This window comes from Chiloscyllium plagiosum, chromosome 18, assembly GCF_004010195.1.
Source record: "Chiloscyllium plagiosum isolate BGI_BamShark_2017 chromosome 18, ASM401019v2, whole genome shotgun sequence".
Taxonomy (NCBI): domain Eukaryota; kingdom Metazoa; phylum Chordata; class Chondrichthyes; order Orectolobiformes; family Hemiscylliidae; genus Chiloscyllium; species Chiloscyllium plagiosum.
The window spans coordinates 64,347,123-64,366,686 of NC_057727.1; the positions used below are offsets into that span (position 1 = coordinate 64,347,123).

At 43.3% G+C, this 19,564-nt stretch overlaps 1 protein-coding gene across 4 annotated transcripts in view; it reads left to right on the forward strand.

Annotated features, from left to right (window-relative positions):
* dock3 (dedicator of cytokinesis 3) overlaps window positions 1-19,564 on the forward strand; it is a 918,089-nt gene that overhangs the window by 716,107 nt on the left and 182,418 nt on the right. For all 4 annotated transcript variants that reach the window (XM_043708484.1, XM_043708482.1, XM_043708483.1 and 1 more), the window contains exon 33: window positions 14,362-14,447. In XM_043708484.1, coding sequence (XP_043564419.1) covers window positions 14,362-14,447 — 86 coding nt within the window. The remainder of the gene's footprint in view (window positions 1-14,361; window positions 14,448-19,564) is intronic.

The following is a 19,564-nucleotide window of genomic DNA, read 5'->3' on the forward strand; positions in this document are numbered from 1 at the left end:
TTGGGGACCTAATTTCCAATGTAACAGTGATTCCTACTTTCCACACTCCTGCGAACCACACAACAATAGAAAGAATGTAAACTCCATACTTTAACTGGCATTCAAAACAAGAATTTTTTAAATCAAAAGGTTGTATTTTCAAGTCATGTTGCAGAGATTGAGTGCAAAAGTTTGGTTGACATTCCAGTGCCATACTGATAGAGTTCAGAGATGCCATCTTTTGCTTGAGACGTTAAACCAAAACTTTGTCTTTTTGTTCATTCACTCATGGGATGTAGGCATTGCTGGCTGGCCAGCATTTATTGCCCATTCCAAGCTACTCTTGTAAAAATGGGTAATCAGTCACCTTGTTGCACAGCTGCAGTTTATATCCTGTAGGTAGACCCATACCTCTTAGGAAGGGAATTGCAGGATTTTAACTGAGTGACAGTGAAGGAATGGCAATTTATTTCCAAGTCAGGATGGTGAGTGGCTTGCAGGGGACCTCTCAGCATAGCTCTGCAGCTTATCTATGTCCTTCTGTAACCTGCAACATCCTTCCACCCTGTCCACAACTCCCCCAACTTTACTGTCATCCGCAATTTACTAACCCATCATTTGATGCCGTCATCCAGGTCATTTATAAAAATGACAAATAGCAGTGGCCCCAAAACAGATCCTCACAGTACACCACTAGTACCTGAACTCCAGGATGAATATTTCAAATCAATCACCACCCACTGTCTTCTAGCCAATTTCAGACCCAAACAGTAAAATCACCCTCAATCCCATGCCTCTGTATTTTCTGCAGTAGCCTACCATGGGGAACCTTATCAAGCGCTTTACTGAAATCCATATACACTACATCAACTGCTTTACCCTCATCCACCTGTTTGGTCACCTTCTCAAAGAACTCAATAAGGTTTGTGAGGAAGGACCTACTCTTCACAAAACTGTGTTGACTATCCCTAATCAAATTATTTCTTTCTAGATGATTATAAATCCTGTCCCTTATAATCCTTTCTGAAACTTTGCCCATAACAGAAGTAAGACTCAGCGGTCTATAATTCCCAGGATTGTTAGCGGGTTTTGAGAAGATTTGTAACTCAAGTTGAGGTTCTGGATGTAGGTTTGCTCGCTGAGCTGGAAGGTTCATTTTCAGGCATTTCATCACCATACTAGGTAACATCTTCAGTGAGCCTCCAGACAAAGCAGGATTGTCTCTACTCCCCTTCTTGTACAAGGGGACAAAATTTGCTATCCTCCAGTCTTTGGGCACTATCCCTGTAGACAGTGATGACATAAAGATCAAAGCCAAAGGCTCTGCAATCTCTTTCCTGGATTCCCAGAGAATCCTAGGATAAGTCCCACCTGGCCCAGGGGACTTATCTATTTTCACTCTTTCCAGAATTGCTAAAACCTCCTCCTTATGAACCTCAATCCTGTCTAGTCTAATAGCCTGGATCTCAGTATTCTCCTCAACAACATCGTCTTTTTCCTTTGTGAATACTGATGAAAAATATTCATTTAGCGCCTCTCCTATCTCCTCGGACTCCACACACACCTTCCCATTACTGTCGTTGACTGGCACTAATCTTACCCTAGTCATTCTTTTATTCATGACATAGCTATAGAAAACTTTAGGATTTTCCTTGATCCTACCTGCCACAGACTTCTCATGTCCCTCCCTAGCTCTTCTTAGCTCTCTCTTTAGGTCCTTCCTGGCTAACTTCGAACTCTCACATGCCCTAACTGAGGCTTCTCATCTCATCTTTACATAAGCCTCCTCCTTCCTCTTGACAAGAGATTTGACTTCTTTAGTAAACCACGATTCCCTTGCTCAACCATTTCCTCCCTGCCTGACAGGTATAGACTCATCAAGAACTTGCAGTAGCTGTACCTTGAACAAGCTCCACATTTCAATTGTGCCTCCCCTGCAGTTTCCTCTCCCATCCTAAATTTTGCCTAATCAATCATAGTTGCCTTTCCCCCAGCTATAGTTCTTGCCCTGCGGTATACGCTTGTCCCTTTCCATTGATAAAGTAATCATAACCAAATTGTGGTCACTATCACCAAAGTGCTCACCTACCTCCAATCTAACACCTGGCCTGGTTCTTTACCCAGTACAAAATCCAATATGGTCTCGCCTCTTGTTGGCCTATCTACATACTGTCGAGAGTGTGGTGCATCAGCCCTTCCTGATAGAGCATTGAAACGTCGATTGTCCTACTCCTCGGATGCTGCCTGATAAGCTGTGCTTTTCCAGCACTACATTCCCGACTCTGATCTCCAGCATCTGCAGTCCTCATTTTCTCCTATCTACATACTGTGACAGGAAACCCTCCTGCACCGATTGGACAAAAATTGACTCATCTAAAGTACTCAAACTATAGCGTTTCCAGTCCAGTCAATACTTGTAAAGATAAAATCCCCCATAACAACTAACCTGTTACTTTCACTCTTATCCAGAATTATCTATGCAATCCTTTCCTCTACATCTCTGGACCTTTTCAGAGACCTATAGAAAGCTCCCAACAGGGTGACCTCTCCTCTCCAGTTTCTAACCTCAGTCCACACTACCTCAGTAGACGAGTCCTTGTCAAAAGTCCTTTCTGCCACCGTAATACTGTCCTTGATTAACAATGCCACACCTCCCCCCTTTTACCACCTTTCCTGATCTTACTGAAACATCTAAACCCCAGAACCTGCAACAACCATTCCTGTCCCTTCTCTATCCATGTCATAGAGTCATAGAGTAATAAAGATGTACAGCATGGAAACAGACCTTTTGGTCCAACTCGTCCATGCTGTCCAGATATCCCAACTCAAACTAGTCCCACTTGCCAGCACCCGGCCCATATCCCTCCAAACCCTTCCTATTCAAATATCCATCCAGATGCCTTTTAGATGTTGTAATTGTACTAGCCTCCACCACTTCCTCTGATAGCTCATTCCATGCACTCACCACCCACTGCATGAAAAAGTTGCCCCTTAGGTTTCTTTTATATCTTTCCCCTCTCACCCTAAGCCTTTGCCCTATTAGTTCTGGACTCCACCACCCCAGGAAAAAGACTTTGTCTATTAATCCTATCCATGCCCCTCATGATTTTATAAAACTCTATAATGTCACCCCTCAGCCTCTGACCCTCCAGCCTATTCAACCTCTCCCTATAGCTCAAATCCTCCAACCCTGGCAACATCCTTGTAAATCTTTCCTGAACCCATTCAGGTTTCACAACATCCTTGCGATAGGAAGGAGACCAGAATTGCATGCAATATTCCAAAAGTGGCCGAACCAATATCCTGTACAGCCGCAACATGACCTCCCAACTCCTGTACTCAATACTCTGGCCAATAAAGGAAAGCATACCAAACACCTTCTTCACAATACTATCTACCTGCAACTCTGCTTTCAAGGAGCTATGAACCTGCACTCCAAGGTCTCTTTGTTCAGCAACACTCCCTAGGACTTGACCATTAAGTGTATAAGTCCTGCTAAGATTTGCTTTCCCAAAATGCAGTACCTCACATTTATCTAAATTGAACTCCATCTGTCACTGCTCAGCCCATTGGCCCATCTAATCTAGATCCCGTTATAATCTGAGGTAACCTTCTTTGCTGTTTCGGGTGTAGATTAGATTACTTAGATTACTTACAGTGTGGAAACAGGCCATTCGGCCCAACAAGTCCACACTGACCCGCCGAAGCATATACCACCCAGACCCATACTCCTACATTTACCCCTTCACCTAACACTACGGGCAATTTAGCATGGCCAATTCACCTAACCTGCACATTTTTGGATTGTGGGAGGAAACCGGAGCACCCAGAGGAAACCCACGCAAACTCCACACAGAGAGTCGCCTGAGGCGGGAATTGAACCCGGGTCTCTGGCACTGTGAGGCAGTAGTGCTAGCCACCGTGCCGCCCATTAGGTTTGCTCGCTGAGCTGTAGGTTTGATATCCAGACGTTTCATTACCTGGCTAGGTAACATCATCAGTGGCGACCTCCAAGTGAAGCGAAGCTATTGTCTCCTGCTTTCTATTTATATGTTTGTCCTGGATTGTGTTCCTGGGGTTTGTGGTGAAGTCATTTCCTGTTCGTTTTCTGAGGGGTTGATAGATGGTATCTAGATCTATGTGTTTGTTTATGGCGTTGTAGTTGGAGTGCCAGGCCTCTAGGAATTCTCTGGCATGTCTTTGCTGTCCCCTACACCTCCAATTTTGGTGTCATCTGCAAGCTTACTAACTGTACCTCTTATTTTCACATCCAAATCATTTATGTAAACGACAAAAAGCAGTGGACCCAGCACTGATCCTTGTGGCACTCCACTGGTCACAGGCCTCCAGTCTGAAAAACAGCCCTCCACCACCACCCTCTGTCTTCTACCTTTGAGCCAGTTCTGAAGGTCAAAGGCTGTTTCTGCCTGTATTCCATGAGATCTAACCTTGCTAACCAGTTTCCCATAAGGAACCTTGTCAAATGCCTTACTGAAGTCCATGTAGATCATATCTACCACTCTGCCCTCATCAATCCTCTTTGTTACTACTTCAAAAAAAACTCAATAAGTTTGTGAGACATGATTTCCCACACAAAAAGGCATGTTGATTATCCCTAATCAGTCCTTAACTATCCAAATACATGTACATCCTGTCCCTTAGGATTCCCTCCAACAACTTGCCCACCACCGACGTCAGGCTCATTGGTCTATAGTTCCCTGGCTTGACCTTACCACTTTTCTTACAGTGACACCACATTAGCCAACCTCCAATCTTCTGGCACCTCACCTATGGCTATTGATGATACAAATATCTCAGCAAAGGGCCCAGCAATCACTTTCCTAGCTTTCTACAGAGTTCTGGGGTATACCTGATCAGGTCCTAGGGATTTATTCACTTTTATGCATCTCAAGACATTCAGCACTTCCTCCTCTGTAATAATGACATCTTTAAAGATGTCACCATCTATTTCCCTACATTCTATACCTCCCATGTCCGTTTGCAAAATACTTGTTTAGTATCTGCCCCATCTTCTGTAGCTCCACACTACGACCGCCTTACCAATTTTTGAGGGGCCCTATTCTCTCCCTAGTTACCTTTTTGTCCTTAATGTATTTGTAAAAACCCTTTGGATTCTCCTTAACTCTATTTGCCAAAGCTATCTCATGTCCCCTTTTTGCATGTCCTGATTTCCCTCTTAAGTATACTCCTACTGCCTTTATACTCTTAAGGATTCACTCGATCGATCCTGTCTGTACCTGATATATGCTTCCTTCTTTTTCTTAACAAAACCCTCAATTTCTTTAGTCATCCAGCATTCCCTATACCTACCAGACTTTCCTTTCACCATAACAGGAATATACTGTATCTGGATTCTCATTATCTCATTTCTGAAGGCTTCCCATTTTACAGCTGTCCCTTTACCTGCGAACATCTTGCCTAATGCCGTCAAAATTAGCTTTTCTCCAAATTAGAACTTCAATTTTTAGATCTGGTTTATCTTTTTCCATCACTGTTTTAAAATTAATAGAATTATGGTTGCTGGCCCCAAAGTGCTCCCCTACTGACACCTCAGTCACCTCCCCTGCCTTATTTCCCAAGAGTAGGTCAGGTTTTGCACCTTCTCTAGTAGGTACATCCACATACTGAATCAGAAAATGTTTTTGTACACACTTAACAAATTCCTCTCTGTCTAAACCCTTAACACTATGGCAGTGCCAGTCTATGTTTGGAAAGTTAAAATCCCCTACCATAACCACCCTATTATTCTTACAGATAACTGGGATGTCCTTACAAATTTGTTTCTCAATTTCCCACTGCCTATTAGGGCATCTATTATCCAATCCCAATAAGGTGATCATCTCAGTTTCTCAGTTCAACCCAAGTAATTTCCCTAGATGTATTTCAGGAATATCCTCCCTCAGTACAGCTGTAATGCTATCCCTTATCAAAAACGCCACTCCCCCTCCTCTCTTGCCTCCCTTTCTGTCCTTCCTGTAGCATTTGTATCCTGGAACATTAAGCTGCCAGTCCTGTCCATCCCTGAGCCACATTTCTGTAAGTGCTATGATATCCCAGTCCCATGTTCCTGACCATACCCTGAGTTCATCTGCCTTTCCTGTTAGGCCTCTTGCTTCGAAATAGCCACAACATCAAAGTCCTAGGTACCAACCCATGCTGCAAGTTCATCCACCTTATTCCGGATGTTCCTGCCATTCAAGTAAACACATTTCAAACCACCTTTCTGCCTGCCAGTACACTCCTGCGACCTTGAACCCTTATTCATGACCTAATTACTCTCAACTTCCTTTACATTGGAGCTACAATTAAGGTTCCCATCTCCCTGCTGAATTAATTTAAACCCTCCCGAAGAGCATTAGCAAATTTGGTTAGGGGTGCAGCAGGTTCTGGAGCACAAGTATTCAGTACTATTGCTGGAATGTATTCGGGGCCCATAGCCTTTGCAGCATCCAGTGCTTCCAGCCATTTTTTTGATATCACGTGGAGTCAATCGAATTTGCTGAAGACTGGTACCTGTGATGCTGGGGACCACTGGAGGAGGCCGAGATGGATCATTCACTCGATATTTTTGGCTGAAGATTGCAAATGCTTCATTATCTTTTGCACAAATATGCTATGTTTTTCCATTGTTGAGGATGGAGATATTTGTGGAGCCGTTTCCTCTAGTGAATAGTTTAATTGTTTGCCAATGTTCACAACTGGAGCCTTGATCTGATCCTTTGGTTGTGGGATCACGTAGCTTTGTCTATCATTTGCTGCTTATGCTATTTGACATGCAAGTAGTCCTGTTTGATACTTTCAACAGGTTGATATCTCATGCCTAACTGCTACTCCTGGAATTGCATTCTCCAATGAACCAGGGTTGATCCCTGACCTAATGGTAATAGTTAATGCCAGACCAAGGGGTTGCAGATTGCAGAGTACAATTCTGCTGCTGTCGATGATCCACAGTGCCTCATAGATGCCCAGTCTTGAGTTGCTAGATCTATTCAAAGCCAGTCCAATTTACTATCCTGGAGATAGTACTATATAGCACAATAGTGTTCTTAATGTAAAGGCAAGAATGAGAGATTATGTGGGACTGTGTGGATACCACTGTTACAGTACTGTCATGGACAGATGCATCTGCAGCCAGCAGACTGGTAAAGATGAGGTGAGGTATATTTTTCCCTTTTATTGGTTCCCTCGCCACCCACTGCAGACCTAGTCTAGCAGCTATGTCCTTTAGAATCTGACCAAGTCAATCAATAGTGCTGCTGCTGAGCCACTCTTGGTGGCGGACATTGAAATCCCCTGCCCAGAATACATTTTGCACCCTTCCCATCCTCAGTGCTCCCACGAAGTGATGTTCAACATGGAGGAGTTCAAATTCATCAACCAAGGGCAGACAGTATATGATATTCATCAGGCAGTTTACATGTTTAACCTGAAGCCATGAGATTTCATGAGGTCCAAAATCAATGTTGAGGATTCTCAGAGCAACTCCCTCCTGACTATAATCCACTCTGCGGCTACCTCTGCTGGGTCGGTCCTGTCAGTGGGACAGGACATATCCAGGGATGATGATGATGGTGTCTGGAACATTTGTCTATAAGGTATGATTCTATGAGTGTGACTATGTCATGCTGTTGCCTGACCTGGATTCGACTCCACCCTCAGATGACTTTGTAGAGTTTGCACATTTTCCCTGTATCTGCATGGGTTTCCTGCTGATACTCCAGTTTCTTCCCACAGTCCAAAGATATGCAGGTTAGGTGAATTGGCCATGCTAAAGTGCCCTGTAGTGTTCAGAGATGTGTAGGTTAGGTGCATTAGTCAGGGGGAAATGTAGAGTAATAGGGTAGAGGACTGGGCCTGGGTGGGACACTCTTCGGAGGATCAGTGTGGACTTGTTGGGCCAAATGGCGTTTTCCGCACTGTAGGGATTCTAATCTGTGACTAGTCTGTAAGGCAGCTCCCTTAATTATCTGGGTGTAAAAAATCCTGTCATATTATTTTGAAGAGGAAAACACCTCACTTACTCTCGCTCCTCTTTTCCATCCCACCTCTATTTTAAACATCAGTATTAAAATCTTTCCCTATTCCATGTAAGTAACTGCTGAGGATCCTGAAACTCAAAATTCCTGCAGGTCAGTTCCATGATTCACAGGAGGCCAAAGTTTCAGGGAGAAGTAAAATGTAAAGATATTGTCCAATATTACATCCCGGTTCGGGGTGATGTGGGGAGTGAACTGATTCCTTTCCTTGTCCCACTCTTCCATTGTCACAGCAAATTTGAATTCAAAAAGGTGCTATATCTGACAGTATAGCTCCATTTCAGAAACAAGTTGGCTCGATTCCTTAAGTAACAAATAAAGAACTTGTTTATTGCAAACAAAACGTAGTCAAGCAGACTATAAAGATTATTAAAAAACATTAAAATATGTGGATCAGTCTGCTGAGAGAGTGGCGAAGACTTTGGATTCTCCTTTATGTTCCCTTCACTTGCTGTGGAAGTCTTCTTTCTGGTAGCTTTCAACTTACAACCCTAAAATGAGAGGGTTTTGGAAAAATGAGAGGGTAGGAAGGTCACAAACTTATGCTCCTAACATGTTATCTAGAATCATAGAATCATATAGTACAGAAGGGGCCTTCAGCCCATTAGGTTTGTACTGCCAAAAATATACTACTTACCCACACAAGTCCCACTCTCCCGTACCAGGCCCATAGTCTTGAATGTTATGACATTTCATGCGTTCATCCAAGTACCTTTTAAAGATTGTGAGGTTTGCCACCTCAACTACTCTCCCAGGCCGTGCATTTCATCTTCCGACCACCCTCTGGATGAAGACATTTTCCTCAAGTCCCCTCTAAAACACCTCCCTTTCACTTTAATATTTTGCCCCCTTCTTATTGGCCCTTGGACTAATGGGAACAACAGCTTTCTATTCACCCTGTTCAGGCCCCTCATAATCTTATACACCTCTATTAGGTGTATCAACTTGCCACCTCCACCTCCTCTGCTCCGAAGAAATCAACCTGAGCTTATCCAGCCTTTTTTGAGAGTTGAAATGCTCAATCCCAGTCATCATTCTGATCAGTTTCCTCAACATAAAGCACTCCAGCTATGACCTAACCCAAGTTCTGTTCAGATTCATCATGACATACCTGCTCTTATAATCATGCCACGAGTCATAAAGGCAAGCAAACTGTATACAGGTACCTTGTTCACTACCCTACTAACCTGTCCTACCACCTTCAAGAATCTATACACATGCACTGCAAGATCCCTCTTCTTCTGATCTCCCTTGTATCTTGGCCTTCATTGAGTACTCTCTTTACTTGTTTCTTCTTCCAAAGTGCATCGCCTCACATTTATCAGAGTTAAATTTCACCTGCTACTGATTTGTCCATCTGACCAATCTGTTTATCTCCTCCTGTAACCTGACACTTCCCTCCTCACTAGTAACCACCCAGCCAATCTTTGTTATATACAATCTTATTTGTCATCCATCTCACATTCTCATTTACAGCATTTATGAATATCAGAAACAATAGGGAATCCAGCAGTAATCCCTGTGGTATGCCTTTGCACACCATCCTCTGTCTCCTGTCACTAAGCCAATTTTGGATCGAACTTGCCAAGTTACATTGGATCTCTTGAGCTTTTACCTTCTCAATCAATTTCCCATGTAGAACCTTGTCAAAAGCCTTGCTGAAATCCATATCACTTTAATTCTCTGTGTTCAAATCCAACAGCTTGATTACAGCCAAAATTGGGTCAAGTGACTGCTTTCTGATAATATTGTGGACTTCATGACTGTAATCAAGAAGTGAATTTTGTCTTGTTTTCTCCTATAGGCAGACTGCTTTGTTTGCGAAGTGTTCTTTCCAAAAAGCTCAAGATATAGGAAAAATCTAGTCAACAACATAAGACCATAAGACATCAGAGCAGAAGTTAAGCCATTCATCCCATCGAATCTGCTCCACCATTCATCATGACTGATAAGTTTCTCAGCCCCATTCTTTGGCTTATCCCCATGATGCTCAAGAACCTATCTATCTCAGTCTCAAATAAAGAAATGACCTGGTCTCCACAGCCTTCTATGGCAATGCATTCCTTAGATTCATCACTCTCTGGCTGAAGAAGTTTCTCCTTATCTCCATTCTAAAAGGTCTTCTCTTTACTCTAAGGCTATGCCCTTGGATCATAGTCTCTCCTACCAATAGAATCAGCTTTCCAACATCTACTCTGTACAGCCATTCAGTATTCTGTATATTTCAATTAGATCCCCTCTCATCCTTCTAAACTCCATCAAATATAAATCCAGAGCCCTCTTATGTTAAGATTTTCATTCCTGGGACCATTCTTGTGAACCTCCTATGAACACACTCCAGGGCCAGTACATTCTTCCTGAGATATGGAGCCCAAAACTGCACAGAATGTGGTCTGAACAGAGCTTTAAAGAGCCTCAGAAGTATTTCCCTGCTTTTATATTCAAGTGCTCTCCAAATAAATGCTATCATTGTATTTGCCTTCCTAACCACTGACTGTTTCCACACTGGAAATCTCTAATCTAATCAATCTGCAAGTTTACCTTGAGAGAATCCTAGACTAGAACTCCCAAGTGTCTTTACACTTCAGACTTCTGAATTTTCTCCCCATTTAGAAAATTGTCCATGCCTCTATTCTTCCTACCAAGGTGCATGACCTCACACTTTCCTATGTTGTACTCCATCTGCCACTTCTTTGCCCACTGTCCTAACCTGTCCAAATCCTTCTGCATCCTCCCCGCTTCCTCAAAGCTATCTGTCCCTCTACCTATCTTTTCTATCGTCTGCAAGCTTAGCCAGAAGGCCCTCAATTCATTCACCTAGATTGTTAATGTATAAAGTGAAAAGTTGTGGTCCCAACACTGAGCCTTATGGAACACCACTTGTCACTGCCTGCCACCCTGAGAAGGACCCTTCTATCCCTACTCTCTCTTTTCTGTCAGACAGCCAAGCTTCTATCCATACTAGCATCTTGCCTCTGACACCTTATCTTATTCAGTGGCCTCCTATGTGACACCTTGTCAAAAGTCGTCTTGAAGTCCAGGTAGATACCATCCATTGGCTTTCCTTGGTCTAACCTGCTTGTTACTTCCTCAAAGAATTCTAGCAGATTTGTCAGGTATGACCTCCCTTTGATGAAACCATGCTGACTTTGCGCTATTTCACCATACATTTCCAACTATTCAGAAATCTCATCCTTCACAATGATTCCAGGATCTTACCCATGACCGAGGTTAGGCCTGTAATGTTTCATCTTCTTTTGCCTTACTCCCTTTTTAAATAGGGATATCATGTTAGTGATTTTCCAGTGCTCTGCAACCCTCTCTGATTCTAGCGATTCCTGAAAGATCACCTCTAATGCCTCCACTATCTCTCCATTATCTCTTCAGCTATCTCCCTTAGAACTCTGTGGTGTAATCCTTCTGGTCTAGGGGATTTATCCACCTTCAGGCAATTCAGTTTTTCTAGCACCTTCTCCTTGATGATGACCACCATACTCAGTTCTGCCCCCTCACTCTCTTGAATTTTTGGGTTATTACTCTGTCTTCCAGTTTGAAGCCTGACACAAAGTTCCTCACCAATTTACTCGTTCCTCACTACTATCTCTCTGGTGCCATTTTCCAGGAGCCCAATTCCACTTTTGCCTCTCGTTTGCCCTTTATATATCTCAAGAAACTCTTACAGTCTTCCTTTATGTTACCGGCTAGCTTCCCCTCATATTTAGTCTTCTCCTTCCTTATTCCTTTTTTTGATGTCCTTTGTGAGTCTTTGTAAGCTTTCCAATCCTCTGGTTTCCCATTGCCTTTTGCCACATTATATGCTTTCTCTTTTGTTTTTATAATATCCCTGACTTCCCTAGTCAGCCATGGTTGCCTCATCCTCCCTGTACCATGCTTGTTTTTTCTTCGCCGTGCATCTCTGCTGTGTCTCCTGAGTTACTCCCAAAACTTCCGGCCATTGCTGTTCCACTGTCTTTCCTGCTCAGCTCCTCTCCCAGTCAATTCTACCTAGCTCCTCCCTCATGCCCCTGTAGTTGCCTTTATTGAGATGTAAAACCTGATTCTATCTTCTCCCTTTCAAATTGTAGAGTAAATTTAATCATATTACAATCGCTGCCTCCTAAGGGTTCCTTCACCTAAAGCTCCCTTACCAAGTCAGCCTCATTGCACAACATTACATCAGTATTGCATATACCGTAGAAGGCTCCACCACGAGCTGCTCCAAAAAGCCATCTCGTAGACATTCCACAAATTCCTTTTCTTGCAATCCATTATCAATCTGATTTTCCCAGTCCACCTACATTTGAAATTCCCCATGATCACTGTAACTTTGCCTTTTCTGCACATCGTTTCTTCTCTTCGTGCATCTTGAGCCCCAGCTCCTGAATACTATTTGGAGACCTGTACATAACTCATATTACGATTTTCTTTATTTTTGCGGTTCCTGAATTTTACCCACACAGATTCTACACCATCTGACCCTACCTTTTTCTTCCTATTGATTTAGTTTCATTTCTTACTAATAAGGCAATCCCATCCACTCTGCCCACTTGCCTATCTTTTCGATTGGATGTATAATCTTGAATATTCAGCTCCCAGTCCTGATCCCCTTGCAGCCACGTCTCCGTGATGCCACCACGTCATACCTGCCAATTTCAATCTGCACCACAAGCTCATTTACCTTATTCGTTATGCTGCGTGCATTCAGATAGAACACCTTCAGTCCTGTATTAACTGTCTCTCCTCTATGTCATTTGTTTGTCCGGTATGCTTGAAGTTTGATTGCTAACCATCCTTTACATTCTGTCCTATTTGTGTCCATGCTGGAGATTTTAATAACCTCTCCTGACTTCTGTGCTCTTACCTCCTCCTTTCATTCGGGTTTTCTAATTTCCCCTATAACTGATCTCTCTCCCGTCCCTTATTTAGATAAAAGCCCTGTCTATAGCCCCAGTTATGCAATTCGCTAGGACTCTGGTTCCAGCACAATTCAGATGAAGACCGTCCCATCTGAACAGATCCCATCATTCCTAGTACTGGTGTCAATGTCCCATGAATTCAAATCTATTTCTCCTACACCAAACTTTGAGCCATGTATTTACCTGCATAATATTATTGACCCTGTGCCAATTAGCTCGTGTCTCAAGTAGGAATCCAGAGATTATTACCTTTTTGGTTCTGCTTTTTAATTTAGCTCGTAGCTGTTCATACTCCATTAGCAGAATCTCTTCTCTGGTTTTATCCACAACCACAACCACTGCATCTTTACCCTCCCACTCCAAGTTCCTCTGCAGCCCAGATGAGATATCCCAAACCTGAGCACCAGGCAGGCAACACAACCTTTGGGACTCTCAATCCTGGTTACAGAGAACAGTGTCTATGACTCTCACTATACTATTCTCAATTACAACATTTCTCTTCTCTCCCCCCCCAACCAACCTGAATGGCTCCCTCACCACTGTGCTGCAGTCCCCATTCCCATCCACACACAGAGCAAAACTCTTGGATTTGGACAAGAACGGGGTCTGAGGCTCCTGCAACTCTCCCCCCTGGATCCCTCTACCTGCCTCATATCCTCCTGTCCCTGACTACTGGCTGAATTTGAGTTAGTCTAAGGGGTGTGACTGTCTCCTGAAACACAGCACCCAGGTAACTCTCCCACTCCCTGATGTGTCGCAATGTTTGAATTTCAGACATCAGCTCATTTGACTCAGAGCCGGAGTTCTTCCAGCAACCAACATTTCCTACAGACATGATCACTGGGAACCACGATGGAGTCCCACGTCATGCAGAAACAACATATCACCTGACTCTCCATATGTTTGTATATTGTTGTTTATGCAAGTTGTAACCAATAAATAAGTTGCAATCAAGAAATCAACGAGAGTCAATTTAACACATTCAGATTTAGCAGACTCTTATTAGCCAATCAAATCACAGCCCTCCTGTGATGTCACTTTTCAGTTTCTCCTCAGTCAAAACCATTTCAAATCAGAATCTCTTACCTTCCCAGACTGATTTGGAGATGCCAGTGTTGGACTGGGGTGTACAAAGTTAAAAATCACACAACACCAGGTTATAGTCCAACCGGTTTAATTGGAAGCACACTAACTTTCGGAGCGACGCTCCTTCATCAGGTGATTCGCAGACTGCTCTCCATTCTCTCCCACTCAGCTCTGGTCCTGAAGTGCAGGCCCCAAATCCACGAGGTAAGTTTTTATAATCTCTTACCTTCCCAGGCTGCTTTCTGTTTGTTCCCGCACAGCTCCAGTCCCAATTACAGATAACATCTTTGCAAAAGTTTTTACTTCTTGTTCCTCTGTTGCAGGTAGAAGCAGAGCTCATCGATAAACTGGACAGTCTGGTATCCGATGGAAAAGGAGATGAAAATTACCGTGAACTCTTCAGTCTCCTGTAAGCAGTGCAGAGAAAGAATCAGTAACATTACAAATAGTCTGAAGTGGAGAAGGAACACATTATTCAGAATTGATCCAATCTGTGAATCTGTTTGACAAAAAAAAAGAAATGGACGTTGTGTAAGATGTGTCATAGTCATAGAGATGTACAGCACGGAAACAGACCCATTGGCCCAACTCGTCCATGTGGACCAGATATCTCAACCCAATCTAGTCCCACCTGCCAGCACCTGGCCCATATCCCTCCAAACCCTTCCTATTCATATACCCATCCAAATACCTTTTAAATGTTGCAATTGTACCAGCCTCCACCACTTCCTCTGTCAGCTCATTCCATAAACATACCACCCACTGAGTGAAAAGGTTGCCCCTTAGGTCTCTTTTATATCTTTCCCCTCTCACCCTAAACCTATGCCCCCTTGTTCTGGACTCTTCCACCCCAGGGAAAAGACTTTGTCTATTTATCCTATCCATGTCCCTCATGATTTTGTAAACTTCGATAAAGTCATCCCTCAGCCTCCAGGGAAAACAGCCCCAGTCTATTCAATCTGTCTCTATAGCTCAAATCCTCCAACCCTGGCAAAATCCTTGTAAATCTTTTCTGAACCCTTTCAAGTTTCACAACATCTTTCCAAAAGGAAGGAGACCAGAATTGCACGCAATATTCCAACAGTGGCCTGTACAGCTGCAAAATGACCTCCGAACTCCTGTACTCAATATTCTGGATTAGAGTGGTGCTGGAAAAGCACCGCAGTTCAGGCAACATCCGAGGAGCAGGGAAATTGATTTTTCGGGCAAAAGCCCTTCATCAGGAAAGATGAAGGGCTTTTGCCCGAAACGTGGATTTCCCTGCTCCTCGGATGCTGCCTGAACTGTTGTGCTTTTCCAGCACCACTCTAATCCAGAATCTGGTTTCCAGCATCTGCAGTCATTGTTTTTACCTGTACTCAATACTCTGACCAATAAAGAAAAGCATACCAAACGCCTTCTTCACTATTCTATCTACCTGCAACTCCACTTTCAAGGAGCTATGAACCTGCACGCCAAGGTCTCTTTGATCAGCAGCACTCCCTAGGACCTTACCATTAAGTGTATAAGTCCTGCTAAGATTTGCTTTCCCAAAATGCGGCACCTCATATTTATCTAAATTAAACTCTATCTGCCACTTCTCAGTCCATTGGCCCATCTGATCAAGATCCTGTTGTAATCTGAGGTAACCTTCTTCACTTCAAAGTTTGTGAAAAGATTTGTAGCTCGGGTGCTCGTTGTTGTGGTTCTGTTCGCCGAGCTGGGAATTTGTATTGCAGACGTTTCGTCCCCTGTCTAGGTGACATCCTCAGTGCTTGGGAGCCTCCTGTGAAGCGCTTCTGTGATCTTTCCTCCAGCATTTGTAGTGGTTTGAATCTGCCGCTTCCGGTTGTCAGTTCCAGCTGTCCGTTGCAGTGGCCGGTATATTGGGTCCAGGTCGATGTGCTTACGGATTGAATCTGTGGATGAGTGCCATGAGAACAGCCAGGGAATTCCTAGAGACATGGCACTCATCCATGTCTCCCATGGGGGATCTTGTCAGACACCTTACTGGAGCCCATGTAGATCACATCTACCACTCTGCCCTCATCAATCCTCTTTGTTACTTGTTCAAAAAACTCAATCAAGTTTGTGAGACATGATTTCCCATGCATAAAGCCATGTTGACTACCCCTAACTAGTCCTTGCCTTTCCAAATACATGTAAATCCTGTCCCTCAGGGTTTCCCTCCAATAACTTGCCCACCACCGACATCAGGCTCACTGGTCCATAGTTCCCTTGCTTGTCCTTACCACCCTTCTTAAACAGTGGCACCACGTTAGCCAATCTCCAGTCTTCCGGCACCTCACCTGTGACTATCGATGATACAAATATCTCAGTAAAAGGCCCAGCAATTGCTTCCCTAGCTTCCCACAGAGTTCTAGGGAATACCTGATCAGATCCTGGGGATTTATCCACTTTAATGCTTTTCAAAGCATCCAGCACTTCCTCCTCTGTAATATGGACATTTTTAAAGATGTCACCATCTATTTCCCTACATTTTATATCTTCCATATCCTTTTCCACAGGAAATGCTGATGCAAAATACTCATTTAGTATCTTCTCCATTTTCTGTGGCTCCACACAAAGGCCGCTTTGCTGCTCCTTGTGGGGCCCTATTCTCTCCCTAGTTACCCTTTTGTCTTTAATGTATTTGTGAAAACCCTTTGGATTCTCCTTAATCTTATTTGTCAAAACTATCTCACGTCACCTTTTCACCCTCCTGATTTCCCTCTTAAGTATACTCCTACTGCCTTTATACACTTCTAATGATTCATTCGATCTATCCTGTCTACACTTGACATATGTTTCCTTCTTTTTCTTAACCAAACACTCAATTTCTTTAGTAATCCAGCATTCCCTATACCTACCAGCCTTTCCTTTCACCCTAACAGGAATATACTTTCTTTGGACTCGCATTATCTCATTTCTGAAGGCTTCCCATTTTCCAGCCGTCCCTTTACCTGTGAACATCTGCGCCTAATCAGCTTTTGAAAGTTCTTGCCTAATACCATCCAAATTGGCCTTCCTCCAATTTAGAACTTCAGGTTTTAGATCTGGTCTATCCTTTTCCATCCCAGTTTTAAAACTAATAGAATTATGTTCGCTGGTCCCAAAGTGCTCCCCCACTGACACCTCAGTCACCTGCACTGCCTTATTTCCCAAGAGTAGGTCAAGGTTTGCACCTTCTCTAATAGGTACATCCACATACTGAATCAGAAACTTTTCTTGTGCGCACTGAATAAATTCATCTCCATCTAAACCCTTAATACTATGGCAGTCTCAGCCTATGTCTGGAAAGTTAAAATCCCCTGTCATAACCACCCTATTATTCTTACAGATTACTGAGATCTCCTTTCAAATTTGCTTCTCAATTTCCCTCTGACTATTAGGGGGTCTACAACACAGTCTCAATAAGGTGATCATTCCTTTCTTATTTCTCAGTTCCACCCGAATAACTTCTGTGGATGTATTTCCAGGAATATCCTCCCTAAGTGCAGCTGTAATGCTATCCCTATACCTGCCAGTGCTTCCTTTCACCCTAACAGGAATATACTTTCTCTGGACTCTTATTATCTCATTTCTGAAGGCTTCCCATTTTCCAGCCATCCCTTTACATGCGAACATTTGCCCCCAATCAGCTTTTGAAGGTTCTTGCCTAATACTGTCCAAATTGGCCTTCCTCCAATTTAGAACTTCACCTTTTAGATCTGGTCTATCCTTTTCCATCACTATTTTAAGACTAATAGAATTATGGTCGCTGGCCCCAAAGTGCTCCCCTACTGACACCTCAGTTACCTGCCCTGCCTTATTTCCCAAGAGTAGGTCAGGTTTTGCACCTCCTTTTGTGGGTACAACCACATCCTGAATCAGAAAATTTTCTTGTACACACTTAACAAATTCCTCTCCAATTAAACTCTTAACACTATGGCGGTCCCAGTCTATGTTTGGAAAATTAAAATCCACTAATATAACCACCCTATTATTCTTACAGATAACTGAGATCTCCTTACAAATTTGTTTCTCAATTTCCCTCTGACTATTAGGGGGTCTATAATACAATCCTAATAAGGTGATCATCCCTTTCTTGTTACTCACTTCCATCCAAAATACTTCCCTGGATGTATTTCCAGGAATATCCTCCTTAAGTACAGCTGTAATGCTATCCCTTATCAAAAATGCCACTGCCCCTTCTCTCTTGCCTCTCTTTCTGTCCTTCCTGTAGTATTTGTATCCTGGAACATTAAACTGCCAATCCTATCCTGAGCCACATTTCTGTAATTGCTATGATATCCCAGTCCCATGTTGCTAAGCATGCCCTGAGTTCATCTGCCTTCCGTGTTAGGCCTCTTGCATTGAAATAAATGCAGTTTAATTTATCAGTCCTGCCTTGTCTCTGCTTTGTCCCTGCTGCCCTGATTGTTTGACTCACCTTTGTTCTCAACTGTTCCAGTCTCATATTGAAATCTTTCCTCACTATCTCCCTGGGATCCCCCCCACACCCCCTCCACCTTATTAGTTTAAATCCTCCTGAGCAGCTCTAGCAAATCTTCCTGCCAGTATATTAGTCCCCTTCCAATTTAAGTGCAATCTGTCTTTCTTATACAGGTCACTTCTACCCCTAAAGAGCTTCCAATGATCCAAAAATGTGAATCCTTCTCCTGTACACCAGCTCCTCAGCCATGCATTCATCTGTTCTATCCTCCTATTCCTGCCCTCACTAATTCGTAGCATCCGGAGTAATCCAGATATTACTACTCTCAAGGACCATCTTTTTAAATTCCTGCCTAACTCTCTGCAATCTCCCTTCAGAATCTCAACCTTTTTCCTTCCTATGTGCTTGGTTCCAATGTGTACAATAACCTCCTGCTGTCCCCTCTCCCTCTTGAGAACATTCTGCACCCTCTCTGAGACATCCTTGATCCTGGCACCAGTGAAACAACACACCATTCTGATTTTTCACTGCTAGCCATAGAAATGTCTGTCTGTATCTCGGACAAGAGAGTCCCCTAACACAAATCAATCACTTGGAATCCGAAGTACCTCTCATTACATTAGTCTCAATACCAGAAACTTGGCTGTTTGTGTTACATTCCCCTGAGAATCCATCACCCCTTAGATTTCCCAAAACAGCATACTAGTTTGAAATGGGGATAGCTACAGAAGACTCCTGCACTACCTGCCTACCTCTCTTACCTTTCCTGGAGTTAACCCATCTATGTGACTGTATCAGCGACTTTTCCCCCTTCCTATAACTGTCATTCATCATATCCCCTTGATATTGCTTTCCTTTATTGGTCAGAGTATTGAGTACAGGAGTTCGGAGGTCATATTGCAGCTGTACAAGACATTGATTAGGCCACTGTTGGAATATTGCGTGCAATTCTAGTCTCCTTTCTACCGGAAAGATGTTGTGAAACTTGAAAGGGCTCAGAAAAGATTTACAAGGATGTTGCCAGGGTTGGAGGATTTGAGCTATAGGTAGAGGCTGAACAGGCTGGGACTGTTTTCCCTGGAGCATCGGAGGCTGAGGGATGACTTTGTAGA